We start from the raw sequence: 22907 nt of genomic DNA on the forward strand, positions 1-22907 counted from the left end.
GCCCCACTACCCGGCTTGTCACATTTTTAAGTTATATTCATTCATTTGTGTGGGAGACGGGGTAGAGGACTGCCCTGGAGTCGGTTCTCATGTCAGGCTCGGAGGCAGGCGCCGTGGCTGGCGGACCCATCTTGCTGGCCCAGTACTTTATTTTCTTTATACTTTTGTGTGGCTTCCAAATTCCCCCGCAGTGAGCACATACTACTTTAACAGGAAACCTCTAAGGTTGTCCCTAAAACATCTGGAAGGAAGAAGGGAACATTCCATGCGTGGCCACACACGGCTTTTGTGCCTCCCGGGAACAAATATCTGGAACCATAATATTTACAGAGGAAGTCGCCGGCCACCCTGCTCTGCTGAGTTACAGACCAGAGGGAACAGGGAAGAGGAGGGACAGGCCTGATGACGCACGCCTGTCACCCCGGCCGAGCACGTGGGAGGTGGGGGCGAGAAAATCAGTTCGGTGTGACCCTCTGCTGCACAGTGAGCTGGACTCAGAACAGGCAACCGGAGACCGGGTCTCAACAGAAAATAATGATGAACAGGGCATCAGTCATCGCTTCCGAGGTCACCCGAACCCAGTGCCCACTGTCTGCGTGGACCTTCTGAGAAGCATGAGGGACGGCTTGTGCCGCAGTTTCCCCACAAGGGAATGATGGGCCTGACAAGGTCTATTCTATTTCTGCAGAGCTGGAAAAGGAATGAAGGACTTCCCACATGCTAAAGCTCCACCCCTGACCACGCCCCCAGCCCCTCATTGGGGATTCTAGGCGGGGGCTCCACCCTGACCACGCCCCCAGCCCCTCACTGGGGATTCTAGGCAGGAGCTCCATCCCTGACCACGCCCCCAGCCCCTCCCTGGGGATTCTAGGCGGGGCTCCACCCTGACCACGCCCCCAGCCCCTCACTGGGGATTCTGGGCGGGGCTCCACCCTGACCACGCCCCCAGCCCCTCACTGGGGATTCTAGGCGGGGCTCCACCCTGACCACGCCCCCAGCCTCTCTTGGGCCTGCCCAGCACCTCACCCCCGCCCCTCCTGAGTCTGGGACCCAGGCTGAGCCCGCTGTGCCCTACACACGGGGTTGGTCCTATCGTGAAGCTGTGCTGCAGGACTGCCTGGCTCCATCTCCAGGTTTCTACAGCGAGACCCCGCATGGGTCCCGCCACCCGTGTTTAGTGACCGTGTGAGCAGCTCGCAGGAGACAGAGGCCTGTGGGCGCCTCCTAGGACGGTCACCTGGAGTCTCTGGAGTCGGGAGACACTGGACCTCAGTGGGGTGGTCCCTGCCTCTGTTTACAACAGGGATCTCCCCGGGGACTCAGTAAAGGTCTGTGTCTGGACGGCTGAAGGCAGGGCATCTGGTCAAGGACACAGTGACCCGGGGGTCCCTCTGCTCACAGGGCAGGGGGCCGGGCTTCCATCTTCTGCATCGAAAAGAGTCCAAACAGTGAAGGAAAGGCAGAGAGCGCCCCGGCCGCGCAGGCTGGAGCCGGAGCAGAGTCGGGGAGGCCCCGGCGCCTTTCCAGCCAAGCTGCGGCCAGAGCGGCCCGGCGTGGGAAGAGGAGCCGGTGCCACGGGCGTCGCTGCAGAGGTCACCAGCGCCAGGGGTGCCCGGGGCTGCCGGGGCCTTCGCGGTCCGAGCCAGGCGGAGAAGGCAGACCCTGCACCCCGGGCTGGTGCTGGAGGACAGGCGCTAAGTGCCGGGACCCTGAGGGCTGGGTGTCCAGCGCCGAGCCTGTCCGTCATTACCCGTCCTCCTCCTCCGCCTCCTCCAGGGTTAGCTCAAACTGGAACCTGTCAGGGCCGGGGCGCTCGCGGCCCGCGGGGAGGGTGGGGCTGCCGGGTATTCTGCTCTGATACCACGCTCTGTTGTCTTCCAAGGTGTCCAGCAGCTCCTGGGCGTCGGGGTGCACCAGGTCGGCCCAGGTTTCCCACAGTGGGTGGGCGATGTAGTCAATGAATCCCACCTTGGGGTGACCGCAAAGGCAAGTAAGTCACAGTGAAGCCTGGAATCAGCCCAATCCCAAGGTCACCTGCATGGTGTCCTGTGCCTGGAATGCTCTTTTCTCAACTCCTATTCAACCTTCAAAACCCTCCTGAAAGAACTCATCCTGGTCCAACACTCAGGAAACTGAGGCAGGCTGATCTCAAGCCAGTGAGTTCTATACCAGACTTCAGACAAAACCAGACTGTCTTCAAAACAACAAATCAGGAGTCTGCCCTAGCAAGGTGGTGGTGGGCACCCCTTATTCCAGCACTGGGGAGGCAGAGGCAGGCGGATCTCTGTGAGTTCAAGGCCAGCCTGGACTACAGAGCGAGATCCAGGACAGTCAGGGCTACACAGAGAAACCCCGTCTGGAAAAACAAGGCGCCCGCCCTGGGGCGGAGCGCGGGCCCACGCCGGCAGGGGCAGCCACGGCTCCGGGCTCCCCAGGTCCCAACCCCAGCAGGGCGCGGCCCCAGCACACACTTGGGATTTCTCCACCGAGGCCGAGTGTTTGTCGCACATGGGGCTGATATCCAGGCCCAGCTCCCGCTCGCGGTCCCCCTGCCGGAAGAACTCGGCCATGATGCGGTCGGTCCACTGGCGGTAGAGCCGCAGCGGCTTGGTGGGGTTGCTGAGGTCGGCGCAGTGCACCAGGCTCTGCAGGACCTGCGGGCGGGGCGGGGCCTCGGGAGGGCAGGGCGGGGCCTCAGGGGCGGGGCCTCGGGAGGGCGGGACCCCGGGAGGGCGGGGCCTCAGGGGCGGGGCCTCGGGAGGGCGGGACCCCGGGAGGGCGGGGCCTCAGGGACGGGGCCGCGGGAGGGCGGGGCTTCAAGAGGGCGGGGCCTCAGGAGGGCGGGCCCCGGGAGGACGGGGTCTCGGGAGGGCGGGGCCTCAGGAGGGCGGGCCCCGGGAGGACGGGGTCTCGGGAGGGCGGCGCGGGGCCTCAGGGGCGGGGGCCTCAGGAGGGCGGGGCCTCAGGAGGGCGGGGCCTCAGGAGGGCGGGGCGGGGCCTCGTGAGGGCGGGCCACACCCCACCGCTGCCCTAAAAAGCTCAGTGCCCAGGGCACCTCATCCTCCAGGGGGGTAAACTGAGGCCTGCGGTGTGTGCGCCTTTAGTGGCCGCACTCGGGGGTCTGGCACACGAGGATGACGAGTTCCCGGGCAGCCTAGGCTACGGAGTGAGAATCTGTCCCAGAAAATTAAAGGGGAAACTGAGGCCCCGGGCCCGCCGGCGCACCTGGATGCGGTCAGAGTAATTGTCGAGGAGCAGGACGCCGAGGCTGGCCACCCTCTTCGTCTCCACCATGGTCTTGAGATCGGCCAGGAGGCTCATGTGCTTAGACATGTCCGTGGCCAGCACCTGGGGGGGGCACCAAGTCGCGGATGCTGCGCTCTGCACCTTCCGTGCCTCAGTGTCCCCAGCGTGAGCGAGGGCTGAAGGGCGAAGGCCCCGGGGCACAGCCGAGCTGAGCACAGGGAGCCAGGGCGGGCTGAGAGGGGAGGCAGGATCCCACCCGGGGCTCTGGAACTCCGGGGCCACCCGGGTGCCCACGGACGCACGCGGGGCGTCACCCGCCCGGGGACAGCCGCCAGCTGAGCCGCCCGCCCGTGGGCGCAGACGCGGAGGCGGGGCCGTGAGTTCCCAAATGTAAACAATAACGGGGGGAACGCCCGTCGAGTGCGCAGACGGACGGGAGAGCCCGACCCGCCAGCCCGCCAGCAGGGCCCACGCGGAACCGCGACGTCGCCAGGGAGAAAGGGCCCCGCCCCGCGCCGCGCCATCACCATGTCTATCACCATCCTGCGCAGACTCAGTCGCTGCTTGGCGCTGAGGTTCCGGAAGAAGTCGCAGTTTTCTCCCTGCAGGAGCTTGAAGCCCACCGCGAGGTGATGGTTCTCCAACACCGACACGTCATTGTACATCAGCGCCAGCTCCGAGTCTGTGGGGACAGCCGGCCTCGACCCCACTCCTCCCAAAGGCAGCTGGGGAGGGGACGTCACTGGCCAACTCCTAAGCATGCGGTGAAGCCCAAACTCCAATGCCCCTTCATGCAGAAAGCCATGCACGCCCCGGGCGCGCCTCCGAGTCTGCGCGCTAGGGTGAGTCACCGGCCGCGGTCTCCGGTCCCCTCACTCACTGGTGTTGATGAGAAACTGGTTGGAGACCCCCGGGTGGTCCACGTCGTGGATAGCGCATGCAAAGACAGCGGCCAAGACTTCCAGATCTGTGAACACGGCCTGGGCGGGCCCTGGGCGTCAGGCCCGGGGGTGGCCCCTGCGCCCGCGCCCGCCCACTGCCCTCCGCCGGGCGGGGTACCTGCAGGGCCGGGGCGCCCAGCAGCACGTGCGCAGACTGCACCACGTCGGCGGCATGCACGCTGTTGTGGTACGCCACGTCGGCGTGGTAGTGGCCCTCGAGCGTGAGCAGGTACGCGCGCAGCGCGTCCGCGGGAATCCGGAACGTCTGCAGCAGGTCCCGCTCCTGGGGTGCCACAGACCGGCTCAGGCCGCCCCCGACTGCTGTCCGGCCTCCGCGCCCTTCCCGGGGGGCCCTGGTGCGTGGCCCCTGAACCCCTTCATCTTCGCCGCCTGCCCACACGTCGGGGGCCGCTGTTCCAATCCCGGCCTTTTCAAGGCCAGGACAGGCTGGGCCGGGTCTAAAACAGCTATCTCGGCTGGAGCGTTGGCTCGGCGGCCAAGAGCACCGGCTGCTCCCCCAGAGGCCCTGGGTTCGGGTCCCGGCACCCACACGGCGGCTCACAACCGTCTCTAACTCCGGTTTCAGGGACGCGGCGCCCATGGCAAACACCGATGTACATAAAATAGAATAAAGACGTGTATACAGCAGGCCCCGTCAATTCCTGTCGTCTAAGTGGCCCCACCCGCTCCGGGGAGGGCTTGAACCCGCGGGTGTCGGCGGGGAGGCACCTGCAGGACGCTGAACACCACGGCTGTGAGCGGCCGGCCCCCGCTCAGCTCGGCCACCCGGAACACGTCCAGCCCCCACTTGTTGGTGTCTTCAAGTTCCTGCAAGCGACCAGTCAGTCAGCGGCCGCCGGCGTCGGGGAGGGAAACTGAGGCCCGCGGCTCCGGGAGACCCACCTTGGCCAGCTGCCCCTCCTGGTCTGTGCGGACCCCGAAGCGGGGCACCGCGGCGGCGGCGGGGAGGCTGACCCGGGGGGCCGCGGGGTCGCCGTCCTCCGCGGGCAGCGGGGGAAGCTCGACCTCGGCCGGCGGGTCTGCAGGGGGGGGGCTCAGGGTCTGGACCTCCGGGACCCCGGCCCACGGGCCCCGTCTCCCCGTGGCCGTCACGGCCCCCGCGTCCGCTCCCCCCGGCCCCCACGGCCCCGCGCGTCCGCTCCTCCCGGCCCCCACGGCCCCCCCCGGCCCCCGCGTCCGCTCCCCCGGCCCCCCCGGCCCCCGCGTCCGCTCCCCCCGGCCCCACGGCCCCCGCGTCCGCTCCTCCCGGCCCCCACGGCCCCCGCGTCCGCTCCTCCCGGCCCCCACGGCCCCCGCGTCCGCTCCTCCCGGCCCCACGGCCCCGCGTGTCCGCTCCCCCCGGCCCCCACGGCCCCGCGCGTCCGCTCCTCCCGGCCCCGCGCGTCCGCTCCTCCCGGCCCCCACGGCCCCGCGCGTCCGCTCCTCCCGGACCCCGGCCCACGGGCCCCATCTCCCCCGGCCCCCACGGCCCCGCGCGTCCGCTCCCCCCGGCCCCCACGGCCCCCGCGTCCGCCCACCGCCCCAGGCCTGGCCGCTCACCCAGGAAGGTCTGCGCGATGTACTCGGACACCTGGTTCCCCGAGCGGCTGGTCTCCGACAGGTGGGTCAGCTCGCGGCTGAGCATGCGCCTGAACTGGGGGCGGGAGGAGGGTGAGCGGGGAGGAGGGTGAGCGGGGAGGGGGGTGAGCGGGAGGAGGAGGAGGAGAAGCGGGGAGGAGGGAGAGCAGGGAGGAGGGTGAGCGGGGAGGAGGGGGAGTGGGAGGAGGGGGAGTGGGGAGGAGGGGAGTGGGAGGAGGGTGAGCGGGGAGGAGGGAGAGCGGGAGGAGGGTGAGCGGGGAGGAGGGTGAGTGGGGAGGAGGGGAGTGGGAGGAGGGGAGTGGGGAGGAGGTGAGCGGGGAGGGGAGGAGCGGGGAGGAGGGGAGCGGGGAGGAGGGTGAGCGGGGAGGGGAGGAGCGGGGAGGAGGGGGAGTGGGGAGAGCGGGAGGAGGGTGAGTGGGAGGAGGGTGAGCGGGGAGGGGAGAGCGGGGAGGAGGGTGAGCGGGGAGGAGGGAGAGCGGGGAGGAGGGGGAGCAAGGAGGAGGGAGAGCGGGGAGGAGGGGGAGCAAGGAGGACGAAGAGCAGGGAGGAGGAGCAGGGAGAAGGGAAAGTAGGGAGGAGGATGATCAGGGAGGAGGAGCGGGGAGGAGGGGGAGCCGGGAGGAGGGGAGCAGGGGTGCCGTGTCCTCGCCTTGCTGGACGCCATCTCGCCCACGGAGCGCCGAGTCTGCAGCGTCTCCAGCTGCTCCAGGCACCAGTCCAGCTCCGCCAGGGTCTCCTGCGCCAGCTGCGGCCCCGGGGCCTCTGGAGGGGGGGGTCAGGGTGGGCCCGGCGGGGAGCCCGTGCCGCCCCCATCCTGCGAGGGGCTGTGACCCAGGCAGGCCCACGCCGCTCTGGCGGGTAACGTGGGCGGGGGCTCTGGGTGCAGAGCCGGGTTTGGGGTGAAGCCGGCTTAGGAGCGGCGTCGGGGCGGGCTGGGGGGGCGGCTGCGCTCGGGGCGAGCAGGGGTGCGTACCTGCGTGGGCGGGCGGGCTGCTGCGCGCAGGGGTCCCCGGGAGCGGCTGCCTGCGGGCGGACGGGCGGGCTTCAGCGGGGACCCGGCCCCCAGCACCCCGCCCGGCCCGCCGCCCTCCCGGTACCTGGCGCCGCCCGGGCCGTGGGCAAGGGCGGCCACGCTGCTGCGGACAGTCCCGAGGCTGGCCAGGACCTGCGGCGAGGGCGGGGCGCGGCTGAGCGGGGCCCGGTCCCCTCCGTCCGCGTCCCCGGGGCGGGGGACACCCACCTGGGCGAAGGGCGTGACGATCATGTCTTCCCCGTGTCTGCGGGGAGGCCACACTGAGGGTCTGCTGGCTTCAGGGACCCCTCCCCCGAGGATAACGACAGCCTCTGCCCGCCCCACGTTACCCATATCTAAAATGGGGAAACTGAGTCCTAAGGGCAGCCGGGGGCTTAGCGTCAGGACACAAGTAACTGTTTCCCTTTTCGTCACAGCTACTAGGGAGTTCAAATAAAAGCGTCTGTCCAGGTGCTGCCCAGGCCGGACCCTGCACCCTGCGCCCGGCGTGCGCCCAGGCCGGACCCTGCAACCTGCGCCCCGCGTGCGCCCAGGCCGGGCCCTGCACCCTGCGCCCGGCGTGCGCCCAGGCCGGTGCCGGCCTCGCCGCTCCGGAGCCCTGCTCAAGCCTCCCTAACGCTCCGCTCCTCGGAAGCCCCCGAGTGCTCCAGGAGGAAGGCTCACAGTTCGCTGGCCGCCGAGGAGTGCCGGGACGCGGCCGTGGGCGAAGGCTCGAGGTCGTCGCCGTCGGATCGGTACAGGAAGGACTCGCGCCGCTGGCCGTGCGGGCCCGGGGGTGGAGGGCGCGGCCAGACTGAGGGTCCAGGGGCGCCCTGCCGCCCGCGAGCCCATTTTCCAGGTCAAGGCTGAGGGCAGAACAGAGGGGCGAGCAGCGTCAGGGGGCAGAGGCCACGGTGCGCCTGGAGGGACAGCGGGCGGGCACAGCCGGGCACAGCCGGGCACAGCCGGGCGACTGGCCCCGCCCACACGAGGCCCCGCCCCACACGGCCCCGCCCCCACACGGCACCGCCCCGCGATGCCCCGCCCTGCACGGCCCGCCCACCCCGACGGCACCCGCTTCTGCCAGCCCCAGGGCGGCCTGGCACAGCCTGATGATTAGCCCCGCCTCACACGGCCCCGCCCCCACACGGCCCCGCCCCCGCACGGCCCCGCCCACACGGCCCCGCCCCCACACCACCCCGACGGCACCCGCTCCTGCCAGCCCCCGGCCGACCGCCGGCCGGGGAGCGGCTCCGCCGCTGAGGGCCCGGGCCGCTCCTCACAGGACCGGGGTTCGCGCCCCCACGAGGGCCCGCAACTGTGGCTCCGCTCCCCGGACCCACGCACGCGGTGCTCGCACACGGCAGCCCGAACACTCAGAACAGACACACTTCTAGAGGAAGGGGACGTGTGGGGCAGACGCCGGCGCGGGGCGGTCACGTGGCCGTCCGCCGTGGCCCGCGGGCTCGGCCCCATTCGGCTGTTTCCGCCGCGGCTCGGCCGTGCCCCGCGTCCCCAGCCCGGGTGGAGGGCACCTGTCAGGGGCGTCGTGACGTCACGCGGGGCGGGGCTCGGTCGGCCTTCGTGGGGCTCGGGCCCCGGGGTTCCCGGGGCGCCCCGGACTCCCGCCCCAGTGCCCGCGCTGGCGGCCCCTTTGCCGCGCCCCATGCCGCGCCCCTTGAGACGACTGGGAAAGCCGAGCAGGGGCGGCTGCAGGGAGCCGGGTTCGAATCCCGCCCCCGGGCGCGGAGCCTAAGGACTGGCGATTCCTCGGGTCCCGGGAAGCTGCTTTTCTTTCTGCTCTAAACTTAGCCGGGGTTGGCGGGGCCAGGCGGCCGTTCCGTGACGCGGACGGCGGCGGGGAGGCCCGCGTTCCGGCTGTGGGAACGGCGCGCGGGCCGGGCGGGGTAAACCGAGGCTCGGGCCACCGAGGGACCCCGGACCCGCGTTCGGGTCCCGCCTGCCGAGGGCTCCCTGAGGAGCGCGGGGGCTGCAGATGGGGCACCGCTCACGTCCCGGGGACTCGTGGTCCCGACCAGGCCCTGCGGACCGCCCGCCCCGCGCGGGGACCGCCCGCCCCAGCCGCGCCTCCGCGGCCCCGGCCGGTCACAGCGCCCGGGCTCCCCGACCGCACCGGTCACACTGGTTAGCGCCGGCCGGGGTTCGAGCCCCGGGAAGAACCTGGGTCCGCAGCGCCGACTCTGAAGCCCCCACCCGGCCCCACGGCCCGACCCCCGGGAGGTGCGCGTCCGTCGGGCGCCCCACCGCACACCGCCCACGCGCGCCCCGGGTTGGCAGTGGGCTGTGGTCCCCGGCAGGCGTGGAAGGGACAGATGGACGGGGCGGACAGACGGCCACCAGGGCGCGTGGGCCACCGTGAAGCGGCGCTGCAGGCCGAGGCTCCGTCCATCCGCAGCTTCCTGAGGAGCGCGGGGACCCCCGAGGGGAGCCGGGCGCGGCGGGGACCTTCATGGCCGGGCGCAGGCGGCCCCGGCAATCGCGGCTTTTTAGACGCTCGGGGCGGAGCCGAGGTCGGAGGGGAGGGCCAGGCTCCGCCCGTCGCGAGGCCTCCCCCGCCCTGGCGCCTGGGGGAAACTGAGGCACCGCATACCGAACACTCTGTTCTCTAACTCTATTTTTAGTGATATATTTATTTACTGCTTTATTTTTAAGACGGCCTCAGGTAGCCCAGGCTGACTGCAAACTCATGGTCATCCTCCTGCTTCAGCCTCCCAAGTGCTGGAAATAGAGATGTTTGCCACCAAGCCCTGGTTAAGGGTTGGTGCCGGTGTCTGGGGCTGGGGACTGCCTCAGTCACACCTGCCATTCCATCTGTGGGCACCTGCGGAATTCAAGGACACCCCGACTTCAAAGTGCCTCAAAAAGAGGCATGTGGGCCGGGCGGTGGCGCACGCCTTTAGTCCCAGCACTCGGGAGGCAGAGGCAGGGGGATCTCTGTGAGTTCGAGGCCAGCCTGGGCTACAGAGTGAGTTCCAGGACAGGCACCAAAGCTGCACAGAGAAACCCTGTGTGGAAAAAACCAAAACCCAAACCAACCAAACACAAAAAGGCACGTGGGAGATGGGGCAGGATGGGTGTCCCCTCCTAGGGAGAGGAACCCCCGAGGTAGGGCAGCCCACGGTGATCCAGATCCGTGCTCGGGTGAGGACGCTACCGAGATCGGACCAGTAGGGGACACTGAGGCACCCCGCGCGGCCCTGGGCGTGGGCGGCAGCGCTGCAGTCCGGCTCCAGCCCCCAGGTCCCTGCATGACCCGATGCACTGACCTGCATTCCCCAGGCCCTGCACCTGGGCCATTTCAACAGCCAGGCTGTGTCTCCCCGACAAGCATCCGCCTGCAAAAGCCTCGCCTGGGGCTGCTCCAGATGTCCACCCTGCCAGTGGGACCCCACGGCTTGGGAGACAGGGTCCAGTCACACTTGACAAAAGTGGAAACTGAGGCTCATGTCACAGGCAAAGGAAAGACCCAGAATGCCCAGTGGACAGGCTGAGGCGGTGCAGGAGGTCCGGCCCCCCGGTGGGGAGAGGCTGGGACCTGGCCAGGGAGCCCCCCAACCCAATCTGACACCTGCTGGGAACAGGCTTCACCAAGGCCAAGATGAAAACACCATCTGTGGCTGCTGGGCCGCAGCTAATTACAGCCATCCCCAGGGAGCAGAGGTCCCAGCCAGGGTCCAGGCCTGCGGGAAAATCACTGTACTCCCGGGGGTTTTCACTCCCACCCTCAAAATCATGGAAAATAGAAAGTGAAGACAACCATGAGATCTGTGTAGTGGGAAAGAAAAAAAAAAAAAAAAACCCCGCTAGCAGGGACAGAGAGGTTGGGCCACTTGCCTGAGGTCACACAGCTGCAGAGTGAGTTCACAGGACCCCAGGTCAGTGAACTCCCATGTCTGAGCCTCTTCCACTTAATTCACTAATTATCCACCCCTCTGCGGTCCCAGCACCAGCCTAGCATTAACATTTTATTAACGGCTGCACTATAACGGCTTCATTCAGAGTTAGATCTGTGTTTTGTTAATGGCTCCAACAGTCACGTGTTATTAGTAGCTTTTAATACAGAGAAATGGCCACAAAGTGGAAGCCACAAAGCCTGGACGGGACATTCAAAGTCTGGCCCCCGTGAGCTTCGAGGGCCACAGTCCTGCTCGGCCACACTGGACGTGAGCGGCACAGACGGCCTCATGCTGGCCTGGCCTTGACTGCTGTGTGACCTCCTGGAGTGCCCAGAGACAGAAAGCCACACCCAGGCAGTGAACAGGCCTGCCCAGGGCCCGTGAGGTAAGCGAAGCCCCTCTCCGGCCTCCAGGTACCCCCTTCCTTCTGAACACACTTTCTCTCGCTCAGCTGGTTCACTTCTCTGGGCTCCACACCACACTTACATCTTCCAGCTGGGCCTGCCTGACTCCCCCCAAGGTCTCAATCCACACCTGGTAAACAGCAGGTGCTTCATACATGCGCGCCGCCCACTGCTTGGGTGAGGAGGCCCAGAGCATCCCTCTCCCAGCCCCGCCCCTCCCACAGCTGTGTGAAGCGCATTGGCAGCCCGGCCACGCGGGGTCTGCCCTCCCCCACCAGAGGAGGCCCAGAGGAAGTGTTTGTTCTTTCTTGAAAACGGAAAATCATGAGTCACTGGAAGGGTGGGGCAGACCTCCTGGGTCACCTGGGGATGCAGACCGGGTCCTCTGGGCTGAGGGAACCCATCTGAGCCCAGGGCTCTCCGGGGAGCTAGAAGCAGGGTTTGCTGGGTGCTCAGGGAAGAAGTAGTGAGGTCTGCCCCCCCCCCCCCCCAGGCTGGACTTCACCCGGGGAGCTTGTTCTGTCCCAGGGCTTCTTCTCGGACCCACCAAGGACTCCCACGGTCCCGGATGACTGCGCCTGGCCCCGGAGGCACGGCCACAGCTGGAGACCCCCCACCCCCGCCACACTGTCCTCCAGGGACACTGCGTCACCCCAGTGGGGCCTCTGTCTCTTACCCCGTGTGCCTGTTCTAGAGGCAGGGGCTCACGGGCCGCTCCTTTCCTTCTTAGACAGGGCTCCACACACCCCAAGCCGGCCTCACTCTGGCTAAGCAGCTGCGGAGGACCATGATGGTCCTCGAGGAGCCCCAGGGTGCAGGGAGGAGCCCCAGGGTGCAGGGAGGAGCCCCAGGGTGCAGGGAGGAGCCCCAGGGTGCAGGGAGGACCGGTGTGTGGAACTGAGGGCTGGCAGCATGGTAGTGATCTACCCACACAGGCGCAGACCCTCCTCCTTTCTTGTTTATAATATAGTCTTGTTTTGTTTTGTTTTTCAGAACAGGGCTTCTCTGTGTAGCCCTGGCTGTCCTGGAACTCGCTCTGTAGACCAGGCTGGCCTCGAACTCACAGATCCACCTGCCTCCGCCCCCAAATGCTGGGATTAAGGTGTGCACCACCACACCTGACTATAATTTATTCTTAATCTTTTAAAATTAGATGTGTGGGGTTAGGATATCGGATCACCACGGAGCTCACATCCTCTTCGAGAGCAGACTGCTGAGCCATCTCTCCAGGCCCACCCTCTCCTCTTCCTTCTTTTCTAAAACAAGCTCTCCCTATGTAGACCAGGCTGCCCTGGAACTCTAGACCAGGCTGGACTCCACTCACAGAGATCTGCCTGCCTCTGCCTCCCGAGTGCTGGGAGTAAAGGCGTGCGCCACCACCGCCCGGCTCCCCAGTCTTTCTGAAGTGCAAGAACAGACCTGTGTTCTGGCCCTCAAGGACCCGGGCAAGTGGCGGGCCATGGATGAACTGCTTCCCAGCACCAGGACTGTGGTCCTGCCCTTCCTCAGTAACCCAAGGGCCACCGGGATGCTGGGAGGGGGTGGTAAGGCCTCCTGAACACCCGCGAACATTCCAGAGCAGCCCTCCCCTCCGAAACCCAGCGGAGGACTGGCAAGGACAGTCCCGCCCAGCTGCCAACACACCACGGCCTCCCACAAGGAAACTCAGCCTGTGCAGGGCTGCGTGTGGCACACTCGAGCGGGGACCGTAGAGACGCAGATCGCCGGAGGGGGCGGCAGGCTGTGCCCTGCCTGCGGCGGGGTACTGCTCCGACTGTCACCTGCAGGTGCCACAGACACAGCCCGCCGCCCTGGCACCCGAGCCGCCAAGGCCCCTGCACCTACCCTCAGCTTTTCCTCCAAGGGCTCCCGATGCCAGCCCAGCACCGGGTGCTCAGCCCGCCCCCACAGAAGACCTTGTCCCCCCACCCCAGACGTGGCTCCGCACCTCCAGGCCCCGCCCCCGCCCCACCTACCCGGACTCCACGCTAGTGTGTGTGGCTCACATCAGGCCCCGCCCACAAACCTCAGGCCCCGCCCGCAAACCTCAGGCCCCGCCCACAAACCTCAGGCCCCGCCCCGCCCCTGGGGAGATCAGGATTTTACCGCCCCAACCAGTCACCCCTCCACGTGCTCAGGCCCTCGGCCCTCTGCAGACGACGCCCGTCTGCCCCGCCCCATCTCTTCCCGCTCCCCACCGACCCTGCCTTCCTCCCCAACTCTGACACCCTGACCCGCCCACCACCGACAGGCCACGCCCACTCCAGGCAGGCCCCGCCCAGGCCCCGCCTTCTCAGCCAGGCCCCGCCCCGCCACCTACCGGCGGTGGAAGGAGCTGGGCCACGAACGCCGGGACTTGGGGAGCGCAGGCCGCTCCCTGGGCTCCGGGTCCGAGTGGAAGCGCCGCTGGATGCGGATGGGGCGCCGAGGCTGTCCCCACAGGTGCTTCGGGGGCCGGGGAGGCCCTGCGCGGCTGACACCCGGGGTCTCCATGCTCGGCCCGGGAGGGGCGGTGTAACAGAGCCGGGGTCACCCCGCCGGGCTCCTCTCCGCGGTGCTGAAGCCAGGCGGGGAAGACCGCAGGCCTCAGCCCCGAGGCGGTGCCCGCTGGTCACCGACGCTCCCGGGCACTTGAGCGAGGAGCCTAGATTCAGGGTCTGGTTCCCAGCACGCTCAGAGAGGAGGCTCCAGGCCCAGGCCCAGCCAGCAGAGGAGGGGTCCCCCCCCCCTGCCCAGACATGTGCACACAAAGTCACAGGCCAGAGATCCCAAGAGATAAAAGCAGGGCACAGAGGGGAAGCCAGTCACTTCTCTCAATGCTCGAGCATCGCTGCTGTGCTAAGACCTCATGCGTCCCACCCCTCGGGGTTAGAGTCAAGACCCACCTTGCCTGTGAGCCAGGGCAGCCAGCAGGGCTCTGCACACACCCCAGGTCTTTATAGCCCCACAGCGCCCAGACCCTCAGCAGGACGCGAGATCTCATTGGCCCCAACACACCCCAGGGCAACCACAATTCCTGCCTCAAACCTCCAGCTGGTCCGTCCCTCCCAGTTCCAGAAAACTCAGGTTCCCACCCTCAGCTCCCCTCCTAGTCTCAGGGGGAATTTCCCCGAGAGTGGCCGAGAGCTTCGAGGACACGTTCCATCTTAATTAGCAGAGGTGTTGGCCCGAGAGAGCGGCGGAGGAGATGGCGATGGTGCCATGCCTCAGGCCTGTGGAAGTCCCCTGAGGGCGCTGCGCTGGGAGGGAACTGGCAAGAACAGCCTCGGGCTGTTATGAGGGTATGTGACATGGAAGGACTCCACACTGTGCCTGTCCCCGGGCTGAAGACAGGGGGCCAACCAGGGACTTGGTCTCTGCAGGCACTCGCCACCAAGCCTGAGGACCTGAGCTTGTCCCAGGGACCCACAGGGTGGAAGAAAGAAAATCTCTCTGTCCCTCTGTGTGCTCTCTGTCTCTGTCTGTCTCTGTCTCTGTCTCTGTCTCTGTCTCTCTCTCTCTCTCTCTCTCTCTCTCTCTCTCTCTCGGTTGGGTTTTGGTGTTGAGACAGAGCCTGTGGTGGTTTGAAGGAGGATGGCCCTCACAGGCTCATAGGCTTGAGTGCTTGCTTGGTTCCCAATCAATGGAACAGCTTGGGAAGGATTAGGAGGTGTGGCCTTGGAGGGGGTAAATCACTGAGGTAGACTTTGAGGTTTCAAAAGCCCAGGCCAGCCTCGCATGGTGGCGCAGGCCTTTAATCCCAGCACTCGGGAAACAGAGGCAGGCGGATCTCTGTGAGTTTGAGGCCAGCCTGGTCTATGAGTTCCAGGACAACCTGGGCTACACAGTGAGTGAGACGTTGTCTCACAAAACAAAACAAGCAAACGAACAAAATGCCCAGGCCAGGCCCATTCTGCCTCCTCCTCGAGGATCAGATGAGAGCTCTCAGCTACTACTGCACACCGTGCCCGCCCCCTGCTGCACACTGTGCCCTCTCCCTGCTGCACACCGTGCCCGCCCCCTGCTGCACACCGTGCCCGCTGCCCTGCTGCACACCGTGCCCGCCCCCCGCTGCACACCGTGCCCGCCCCCTGCTGCACTACCCCGACTGTGAGCCACACGTTAAATGCTTTCTCTTCCAAGTTACCTCCTCACGGTGTCTCTTCACAGCAGAACAGTGACTGAGAGGGATCTCACTTCGTAACTCAAGCCGGTCTGGATCTCCCTCTGTAGACCAGGCTGGCCTCAAACTCACAGACATCCTCCTGCCTCTGCCTCCTGAGTGCTGGGATTAAAGCCGTGCACCACCAACCGACTCCCCACCCGGTCCCCCGGTCCTGCCTTCCACCCCATCCCAAAGTGACAGCGCTAGGTTGCTTCCAGGCCTGTTTCCTGTCTTGGAAAGCAGGCGGGGGGTGGGGGGTGTAAGCATGGTTCCCGTGCCTCTCGGCCTCACTGCAAAGATCAGAACAGATGTTACACGAGACACCTCCACCTTCATTGGTGTGCGCCATGAGAAGCCAAGCTCCGCTCTTGGTCCACACGCCAGTGCCCCCACCCAGACTCTGCTGAGCCCCTCAGGTCTGTTTCCACCCCAGCCTCAGTCAGTTCCACCTGCCTGCCCCTGAGACGAGGCTGATCTTGAACCCTTGACCCTTCCGACTTCATCCCTCCAAGCGTCACACCCCTGGTTTTACGGTGCCGGCTGAAGAAGCCCTTTATCACCCAGAGTCTAGCTGCAGCCACACAGCCCTTTGCCCTGGCGAGGTTTGCGTCAACTTGACGAGATCAGGCTGTGGGCAAGCCTGTAGGACATTTTCCTAACTAGTGATCGATGAGGGAAGGTCCAGCCATTGTGAGTGATGTCATCCCTGGGCTGCTGGTCCTGGGTTCTATAAGAAAGCAGCTGAGCAAGCCAGTGAGCAGCCCCCTCCATGGCCTCTGCGTCAGCTCCTCCTCCAGGTCCTTGCCGTGTGTGAGCTCCTGTCCTGACTTCCTTCGGTGATGTGAAGGGTTCAAGCAACACACAGATTCTGCCTCCTCTGGCACACCTGGCTCCTCACCTGCTCTGAGTCGGGTCCCGATGGTGAAAACCACATGGGCACCAGACTCTGCCTCCCCTGAGCACCTGAGGCAGCTGGACAGTGGAGGCGGCGGCAGCAGGGTCCCTGAGAAATGTCCCCGGATCACACCCCCTCCTAGAGGGCTGGTAGGGACCGCTCCAGAATCCACCGGCTCCTGGACTCGCCGGGAGACAGCAAGAAGTCATGAGCAGGGACATCGCCAAGGGACCCCGAGCTTCACAGGTTTCTCACCAGGACCAACGCTGAGAACTGTGCCTCAGCCCAGCTTCCCTGAGTTAACCCTTGGGGAGCAGGCCGTGTGTGTGTGTGTGTGTGTGTGTGTGTCTGTGTCTGTGTGTGTGTGTGTGTGTGTGTGTGTGTGTCTGTGTCTGTGTCTGTGTGTGTGTGTGTGTGTGTGTGTGTGTGTCTGTGTCTGTGTCTGTGTGTGTGTGTGTCTGTGTGTCTGTGTGTCTGTGTGTCTGTGTGTGTGTGTGTGTGTGTGTCTGTGTCTGTGTCTGTGTGTGTGTCTGTGTGTGTGTGTCTGTGTGTCTGTGTGTGTGTGTGTGTCTCTGTGTGTGTGTGTGTGTGTATGTCTGTGTGTGTGTCTGTGTGTGTGTGTGTCTGTCTGTGTGTGTGTGTGTGTGTGTATGTCTGTGTGTGTGTCTGTGTGTGTGCAGGTGTGTGTGTGTGTGTGTCTGTGTGTGTGTCTGTGTGTGTGTCTGTGTGTGTGTGTCTGTGTGTGTATGTGTGTGTGTGTGTGTGTGTGTGTCTGTGTGTATGTGTGTGTCTGTGTCTGTGTGTCTGTGTGTGTTATGGTTTTACTCTATTTAAATTTTATCGACTTACTTATGGGGAGCACACACATTCCACAGCCCACAAGCAGAGGTCCGAGGACAACTATCAAGAGTTGGTTCTATCCGCCCAGCCTGGGGACCCCGGGACTGAACTCAGGCCGGCACTTGCTGAGCTATCTCTTCAACTCCACACTTAAAAAAAAAAGTCTTCTGTGGTGCTAGGACCTGTCCCTCACTCCTACTCACTGGTGCTGGGATTTGAACACAGGGCCCTGGGAGCCATGAGCTGGGCACACCCCGCTTCTGGGAATCAGGATGGCAGGGAGCTGTCCAGTGCTGACCGCAGCCGGCCACACGAAACGGAACCTTCCGGGAAGGGTGCGGCCGGTGGGGACCAGAGGGCCGCTCCACCCTCTGCCGCGCTTTCCTGAGCTTCGCAAAGTGTGTCTCCAGCATCAGACGAGTAAGTGGGGAAACTGAGGCCTGCGAACACAGCCACAGGGCCAGAGCGGGTCCACGGGGTGGAAGGGCGAGAACAGACAGCGATGGGGACCGGGCACAGGACAAGGTTCCTCCCTGCTCCGGATCGTCCGGATCACACCGGCCAAACTGATCCTCTCGCTGCTTTATGCCCCGTCTGACCCCTGTAGGACAATAGTCACCATTATAGAAAGCCTCCCCAATTCCCAGCAGAGGGCCTGGGAGCGGGAGGGGGAAGGGGGGGCGCCAGGGAAAAGCCGGGGGCGGGGCCCAGAGGAGAGCCTGAGGGCGGGGCTTCGGGGGCCTGGGGGCCAGGGAATGCATGGGGCGGGGCTCAGAGAAAAGTCTGGGTGGGGCTCAGGGGAGGGCCTGGGGCGGGGCTCGGGTTCTGTATTTTATTCTGTACATGTTTTGGGGGATTTTTTGTGCTGTCCAGAGCCTTGTACAGGCGAGGTGCGTAACACCGCGAAGACGCTCCGTGGAGGGTGGGGCCGCCTTAGGTCTGCTTAGACTTTCTGTTTTCCTGGGAATGGAGCCCAGGGCCAGGAGCGTGCTCACCAGAGCTCTCCCTGCAGACAGAGATGGGTGGGTGAGGCGAAGAGTGGACTCAAGCGTGACGGGGCTTAGGATGAGTGAGAACTCCTTCCCCGACAATCAGCTCTAACCTCTAGGAGAGACGAGAGTCAGGGCAGCACAGAGCGGACCCCGGGGTGGTAGAGCTTCCGGAAATATGCTGAGGCCGAGGGTCCATCTGCAGCCCTGCCCAGCGTTCGAGAGGCCAGGTTCAGGACCAAAGGGGGAAACAGGCAGAGAGTTTCGGGAGTGCTGACCAGGTCCAGCCCAGCCGCTGGAGGCCACAGGCAGAGGCTGCTCCGGCCTGGGTGAGAAGAGGTGGGAACAGACTGGGTGGGAACAGCCTGGGGTGGGAACAGACTGGGTGGGAACAGGCTCAGGTGGGAGCAGCCTGGGTGGGAACAGACTGGGTGGGAACAGCCTGGGTGGGAACAGACTGGGGTGGGAACAGCCTGGGTGGGAACAGCCTGGGTGGGAACAGCCTGGGTGGGAACAGCCTGGGTGGGAACAGACTTGGGGGGAACAGCCTAGATGGGAACAGACAGGGTGGGAACAGCCTGGGTGGGAACAGACTGGGTGGGAACAGACTGGGTGGGAACAGCCCGGGGTGGGAACAGCCCGGGTGGGATTGTCATCAGACCCCCATGTGCTGCCCTCTCTAGGAAGGGAGACCCCACCCTAAGATCCACCCTGAACCTGCTGCCTGCGCCCTAACCTTCCCACAGCGTAGGAAGTCCCCACCCTCCCATGGCTCCAAAGCCTGTGTCACCAGCTCCTGCCTCCCCCCCCCCCCCCCGCGCTCTGGCTCGCTCTCTCCCAGCCTCCTCCTCGCGTTGCCTCCTCCAGGAAGCCCTCCCCAGTCTCCCGGAGGCGCCTCCTGTTGCCAGGTCCCCTCCTCCACGCTCAGATACTCACACCGTTTCCTTCTCTTTCTTTCCTCCTTTTCCTCTCTCTCCCTCCCTCCTTCCTTTCCTTTTTTTCTTTCTTGGACAGAGTCTCAAGAAAGCAGTGTACACCTGTCATCCAGCACTTGAGAGACGCTGCAGGAGCATTACCGTGAGTTCCCAGACAGCCTGGGCTACACAGTGAGTTCATGTCTAAAAAGAAAAAAGTTTAAGCCATATTTGCACATCCTTTTGGGGGGGGAGGGGAAGTGGGTTTGTTGTTTGTTTTTGTTTTTTGAGACAGGGTTTCTCTGTGTAGCCCAGGCTATCCTGGAACTCACTCTTTAGACCAGGCTGAACTTGAACTCACAGAGATCCTCCTGCCTCTGCCTCCCAAGTGCTGGGATTAAAGGCATGCACCACCACTGCCTGGCACAAACACCTTAAATCCCAACATTCCAGAGGCAGAGGCTTGTGGATCTCTATGAGTTTGAGGCTAGCCTGGTCTACATAATGAGACCCTAACTCAAATTGTTTTAATTTTAATTTTAAGAATGTGTCAGTGTAGAAAACATGGGCCTGTGAGATGGCTCAGCAGGTAAAGGACTTGCCACCAATCCTGACGATCTGAGTTCAATCCCCGTCACCCACATGATAGCAGGAGCGACTCCTCAGCTGTGTGCGCTGTGGTCTGGACACCCACGGGCACTAATGCAGGTGTGCATGTGAACACACACAAGGTACACAAGCAAAATATGATTTAAAAGTTAAATCAAAGAACAGGGAAGGTCTGTGGGTGGCTCACTGGGTGCAGGTGCTGGCACTGAGCCTGACGACCTGGCTTCCATCCTGGGGCCCACACAGTGAAAGGAAAGAGCCGACTCCCACAAGTTGCCCTCTGACCTCCACAGTGCACCCAGGGCACCCCACCACCGCCACACACTAACTCAATAAGTGTAACTTTTTAAAGAGGCTGAGCATGGCAGCATAAGACTCTATTCCCCCAGTGAAGCAGAGGCAGGCAGATGTTGGTGAATTTGAGGTTAGCCTGGTCTACACAGCAAGTTCAAGGCCAGCCAGGGCTACATAGGGAGAGCCTGTCTCAAAAATAAATAGATAATTTAACTAACTGCAGGCAAAGGCTGTCCGGGCAGCGCTGGCCAGCCTGTGAGCCTCGTGGGGCTGCCTGCCCTTCTGAGTTCCACCCGAAAACCCTCCCCCTCCTCCCCAGCTCTCTCTCAGGCGCTGGCTGCAGCCTGGGCGTGTGTCCCACACACTTCCCCCACCCTTCTTCTCTCCCTGCGGCTCCCTCCCTGACTCCTGGCCTCCCTGGCTTTCCCTTTCCTGTCCCCAGCCTCCAGGCGGCTCCCCGCACAGTGGATGGAGCCCTGCCTAGCATGCACGCAGCCCTGGGCTCCATCTGCAGCACCGCACACAAAGGAGGCATGAGCCCTCAGCCTGTGGTCCCAGCACTCAGGGGGTAGAGGCACAGGGGTCAGCAGGTCAAGGTCGTCTTTGGCTACACTGAAAGTTTGAGACTAGCCTGGGCTACATGAGACCCTGTCTCACCTGGGAAAGAAAGTATGCACACACAATGAAGGGGATTCTGGAGAGATGGCTCAGTGGTTAAGAGCACTGGCTGTTCTTCTGCCTGACTGGATCTGTTCCCAGCACCAATGTGGAGGCTCACAACTGTCCAGTCTCAGGGGATCTGGTGCCCTCTCCTGGCCTCAGTAGGCACTGCACCCATGTGGTACACAGACACATTCCGGCAGAACCCCTATGCACATGAAATTTAATTTTTTTTTTTAAGTGAATGAAAACTATCTTGCATTCGGGTCGTAAGCTTGGCTCACTGGTTCCCCAGAATCCTGGGTAGCCTCTCTGTTCCCGAGTTTCCCCTGTGAGCTCATGTGGGGCAATCGGGGCCTTTCAGAACAGGGACCTCAGGCCCTGGGTCCTCACTGAGCCCAGATCAATGCTGCTCACCTCACTCGGCAGGAAGGACAGTGCTGTACCGCTCCGCCTCCTGATGCAGGCTTCTCTAGATGAGAAGGGATAGTGAGACCCTGAGTGCCTGGCAGCCAGCTTCCCCCGAGCCTAGAGCCACATCAGCAAGAGCAGCCAGGGAGCAGCTGCCTGGAGACACTGCTGCACACATCTGGCCAGCCCACACATCTGGCCAGCCCACACATCTGGCCAGCCCGAGGGGCTGGAACCCTGGCGCCAGGTCAGCTGGGGATCCCTTCAGCTCCCAGCAGAACTCTGGTGCTTGGGCGGCTGCTGAGACCCCAGTTCCCCAAAGGCAGGACCCTGTCACACTGACACAGATCTGGTACTCACCCCAAGCTGCCCTTGTGGGGACCTGCGTGTCGTATGTGTTCTGTGACGGCCTCAGGAGCAGCAGACAGCCCCGTCCCATCCCAGCAGGGTCCTTTGAATCAGCACCGGACCGGGCTGAGCCAGGCGGCACCCTCAGGATTGGAGGAGGGGGGAGGGCAGGGTGACTGCAAGGGCCGGAAGGTGTGTGAGTGCCCATGTGTGACCCCGTGTGTGAACGGGGAAGTAGAGACAGAGGGTGGGGGGTAGTGGTGCATGGCCAGGCAGAAGGTTTCATTGTTAATGTGTTTACATGACACAGACAGAAATAGCCTGAGATTGAGACGACATTACCTTGGTGTTTTGGGGGCACCAATCAAGGCACCTCAAGGCTCTAGGAAAGCTATTCCACTATGCTGTGCCGCTCCAGGCGGTGAATCTTCTCTGGTCAAGTTTTACCCACAAGTTAGAGCTGCAGCCAGAAGTGGGGAACCCAGGGGGCTGGGGCTGGAAGGGGACGTGGCCACTCTTGTCTGTGGCTCTGAAGGAAGTGAATATTTCACCCGACCCTCCCACAGCCTGGCCACAGGTCCTCACACCACCTGCGGTCATCAAAGCATGACCTGCCTGCTGGGGGTGCTTTTCTTCACTCTGCTGACAAAGGACCTCACAGCAGCCGGGGAGACCCCACCACAGTGAAGGGCAGGTCCTCTGTCAGTCACCCTCTGCTGCAGACACCAGTGGTGTCTCGGAACAGCTGGCTCTCTGGAGGGTCCCCGGCCACAAGCCTAAGACCCCGCAGGAGGGGATGGGCCGAGGATCTGAGGCAGCCAACTGTCCGCCCCCGACCTTTGCGCAGGCCATCGGCACCTCCTGCCCCAAGAAGGTTTTGAGGCTTGCTGGAAAGATCCTTCTCCTTCCCTTCACACCCATTTAGGCCTTGCGTTCTTCAGTGTTCAACAAGTCCACGCCTCTCTGCCACAGGACCTTTGTACGCACGGTGTGGGCCTCTCTTCCACGGGGCCTCTGCTCGCACGGTGTGGGCCTCTCTCCCACGGGGCCTCTGCTCGCACGGTGTGGGCCTCTCTCCCACGGGGCCTCTGCTCCCACGGTGTGGGCCTCTCTCCCACGGGGCCTCTCTCCCACGGTGTGGGCCTCCTACGGTGATTTGGGTTTGTGGCTTTGCCCAGCTGCTTCCCATTAGGTCAGGGTCATCCTTAGAGAGCGGCCTCTGTCCTGCCAGGACACCGGGTCACACAAGCCCTTGGGTGAGGAGAGCACCCTGCCTTCTGCCCCGGGGCTCCCTCTGAAGAGCACACCCATCTCTGCTGTCACCCCGAGAGCAGACACAGGTCACCAGCGTGACTGGCAGAGGTACTTAGTCACTACTGGTCACATGAATCACAGCTCAGGAAGCACCTATGAATCCCAAGGACTTCATTTATTTAGTTTATACTTATTCAGTTTTGTATGTGTTTTGCCAGCAAGTATGTCTGTGTGTCTATCACCTGCGAGTCTCGTGACTGTAGAGGCCGAAAGGGGGCGTCGGATCCCCGGGAATTGGAGTCCCACGTGGCTGTGAGCTGCCATGTGGGTGCTGAGAACCAAACTGCTCTGGAAGAGCAGCCAGCTCTTAACTGCGGAGCCATCTCTCCAGCCCCTCAAGTATTTTCTTTTTTTTTTTAAAGACAGTCTC

The 22907-nt window shown here is 64.1% G+C and overlaps 2 protein-coding genes across 3 annotated transcripts; both read right to left on the reverse strand.

Moving 5' to 3' along the window:
- Positions 1-931: 931 nt before the first annotated feature.
- On the reverse strand, positions 932-5880 carry Pde4c (phosphodiesterase 4C). 2 transcript variants are annotated; one of them, XM_028863425.2, is made up of 9 exons: positions 5748-5880; positions 5091-5227; positions 4917-5015; positions 4306-4470; positions 4127-4226; positions 3774-3928; positions 3226-3348; positions 2472-2654; positions 932-1968 (listed from the first exon to the last, which is right to left on the reverse strand). In XM_028863425.2, exons 1-9 carry the CDS (start codon positions 5830-5832, stop codon positions 1747-1749), a joined length of 1269 nt encoding a protein of 422 aa, XP_028719258.2. In that variant the 5' UTR covers positions 5833-5880; the 3' UTR covers positions 932-1746. The 2 variants fall into 2 exon arrangements, with proteins under 2 accessions (XP_028719258.2, XP_037067742.1); XM_037211847.1 differs by having other exon boundaries at positions 1878-2654.
- Positions 5881-6361: 481 nt separating this feature from the next.
- Positions 6362-22075, reverse strand: LOC119089182 (putative cuticle collagen 155). Its single transcript, XM_037211555.1, is given in 7 exon segments — positions 6362-6809; positions 6884-6951; positions 7027-7063; positions 7483-7579; positions 7582-7664; positions 21236-21335; positions 21934-22075. Coding segments are annotated over 7 exon segments (966 nt in total). The 3' UTR covers positions 6362-6370.
- Positions 22076-22907: the final 832 nt, after the last annotated feature.

This window comes from Peromyscus leucopus, chromosome 17 (assembly GCF_004664715.2).
Source record: "Peromyscus leucopus breed LL Stock chromosome 17, UCI_PerLeu_2.1, whole genome shotgun sequence".
NCBI classification, from domain to species: Eukaryota; Metazoa; Chordata; class Mammalia; order Rodentia; family Cricetidae; genus Peromyscus; species Peromyscus leucopus.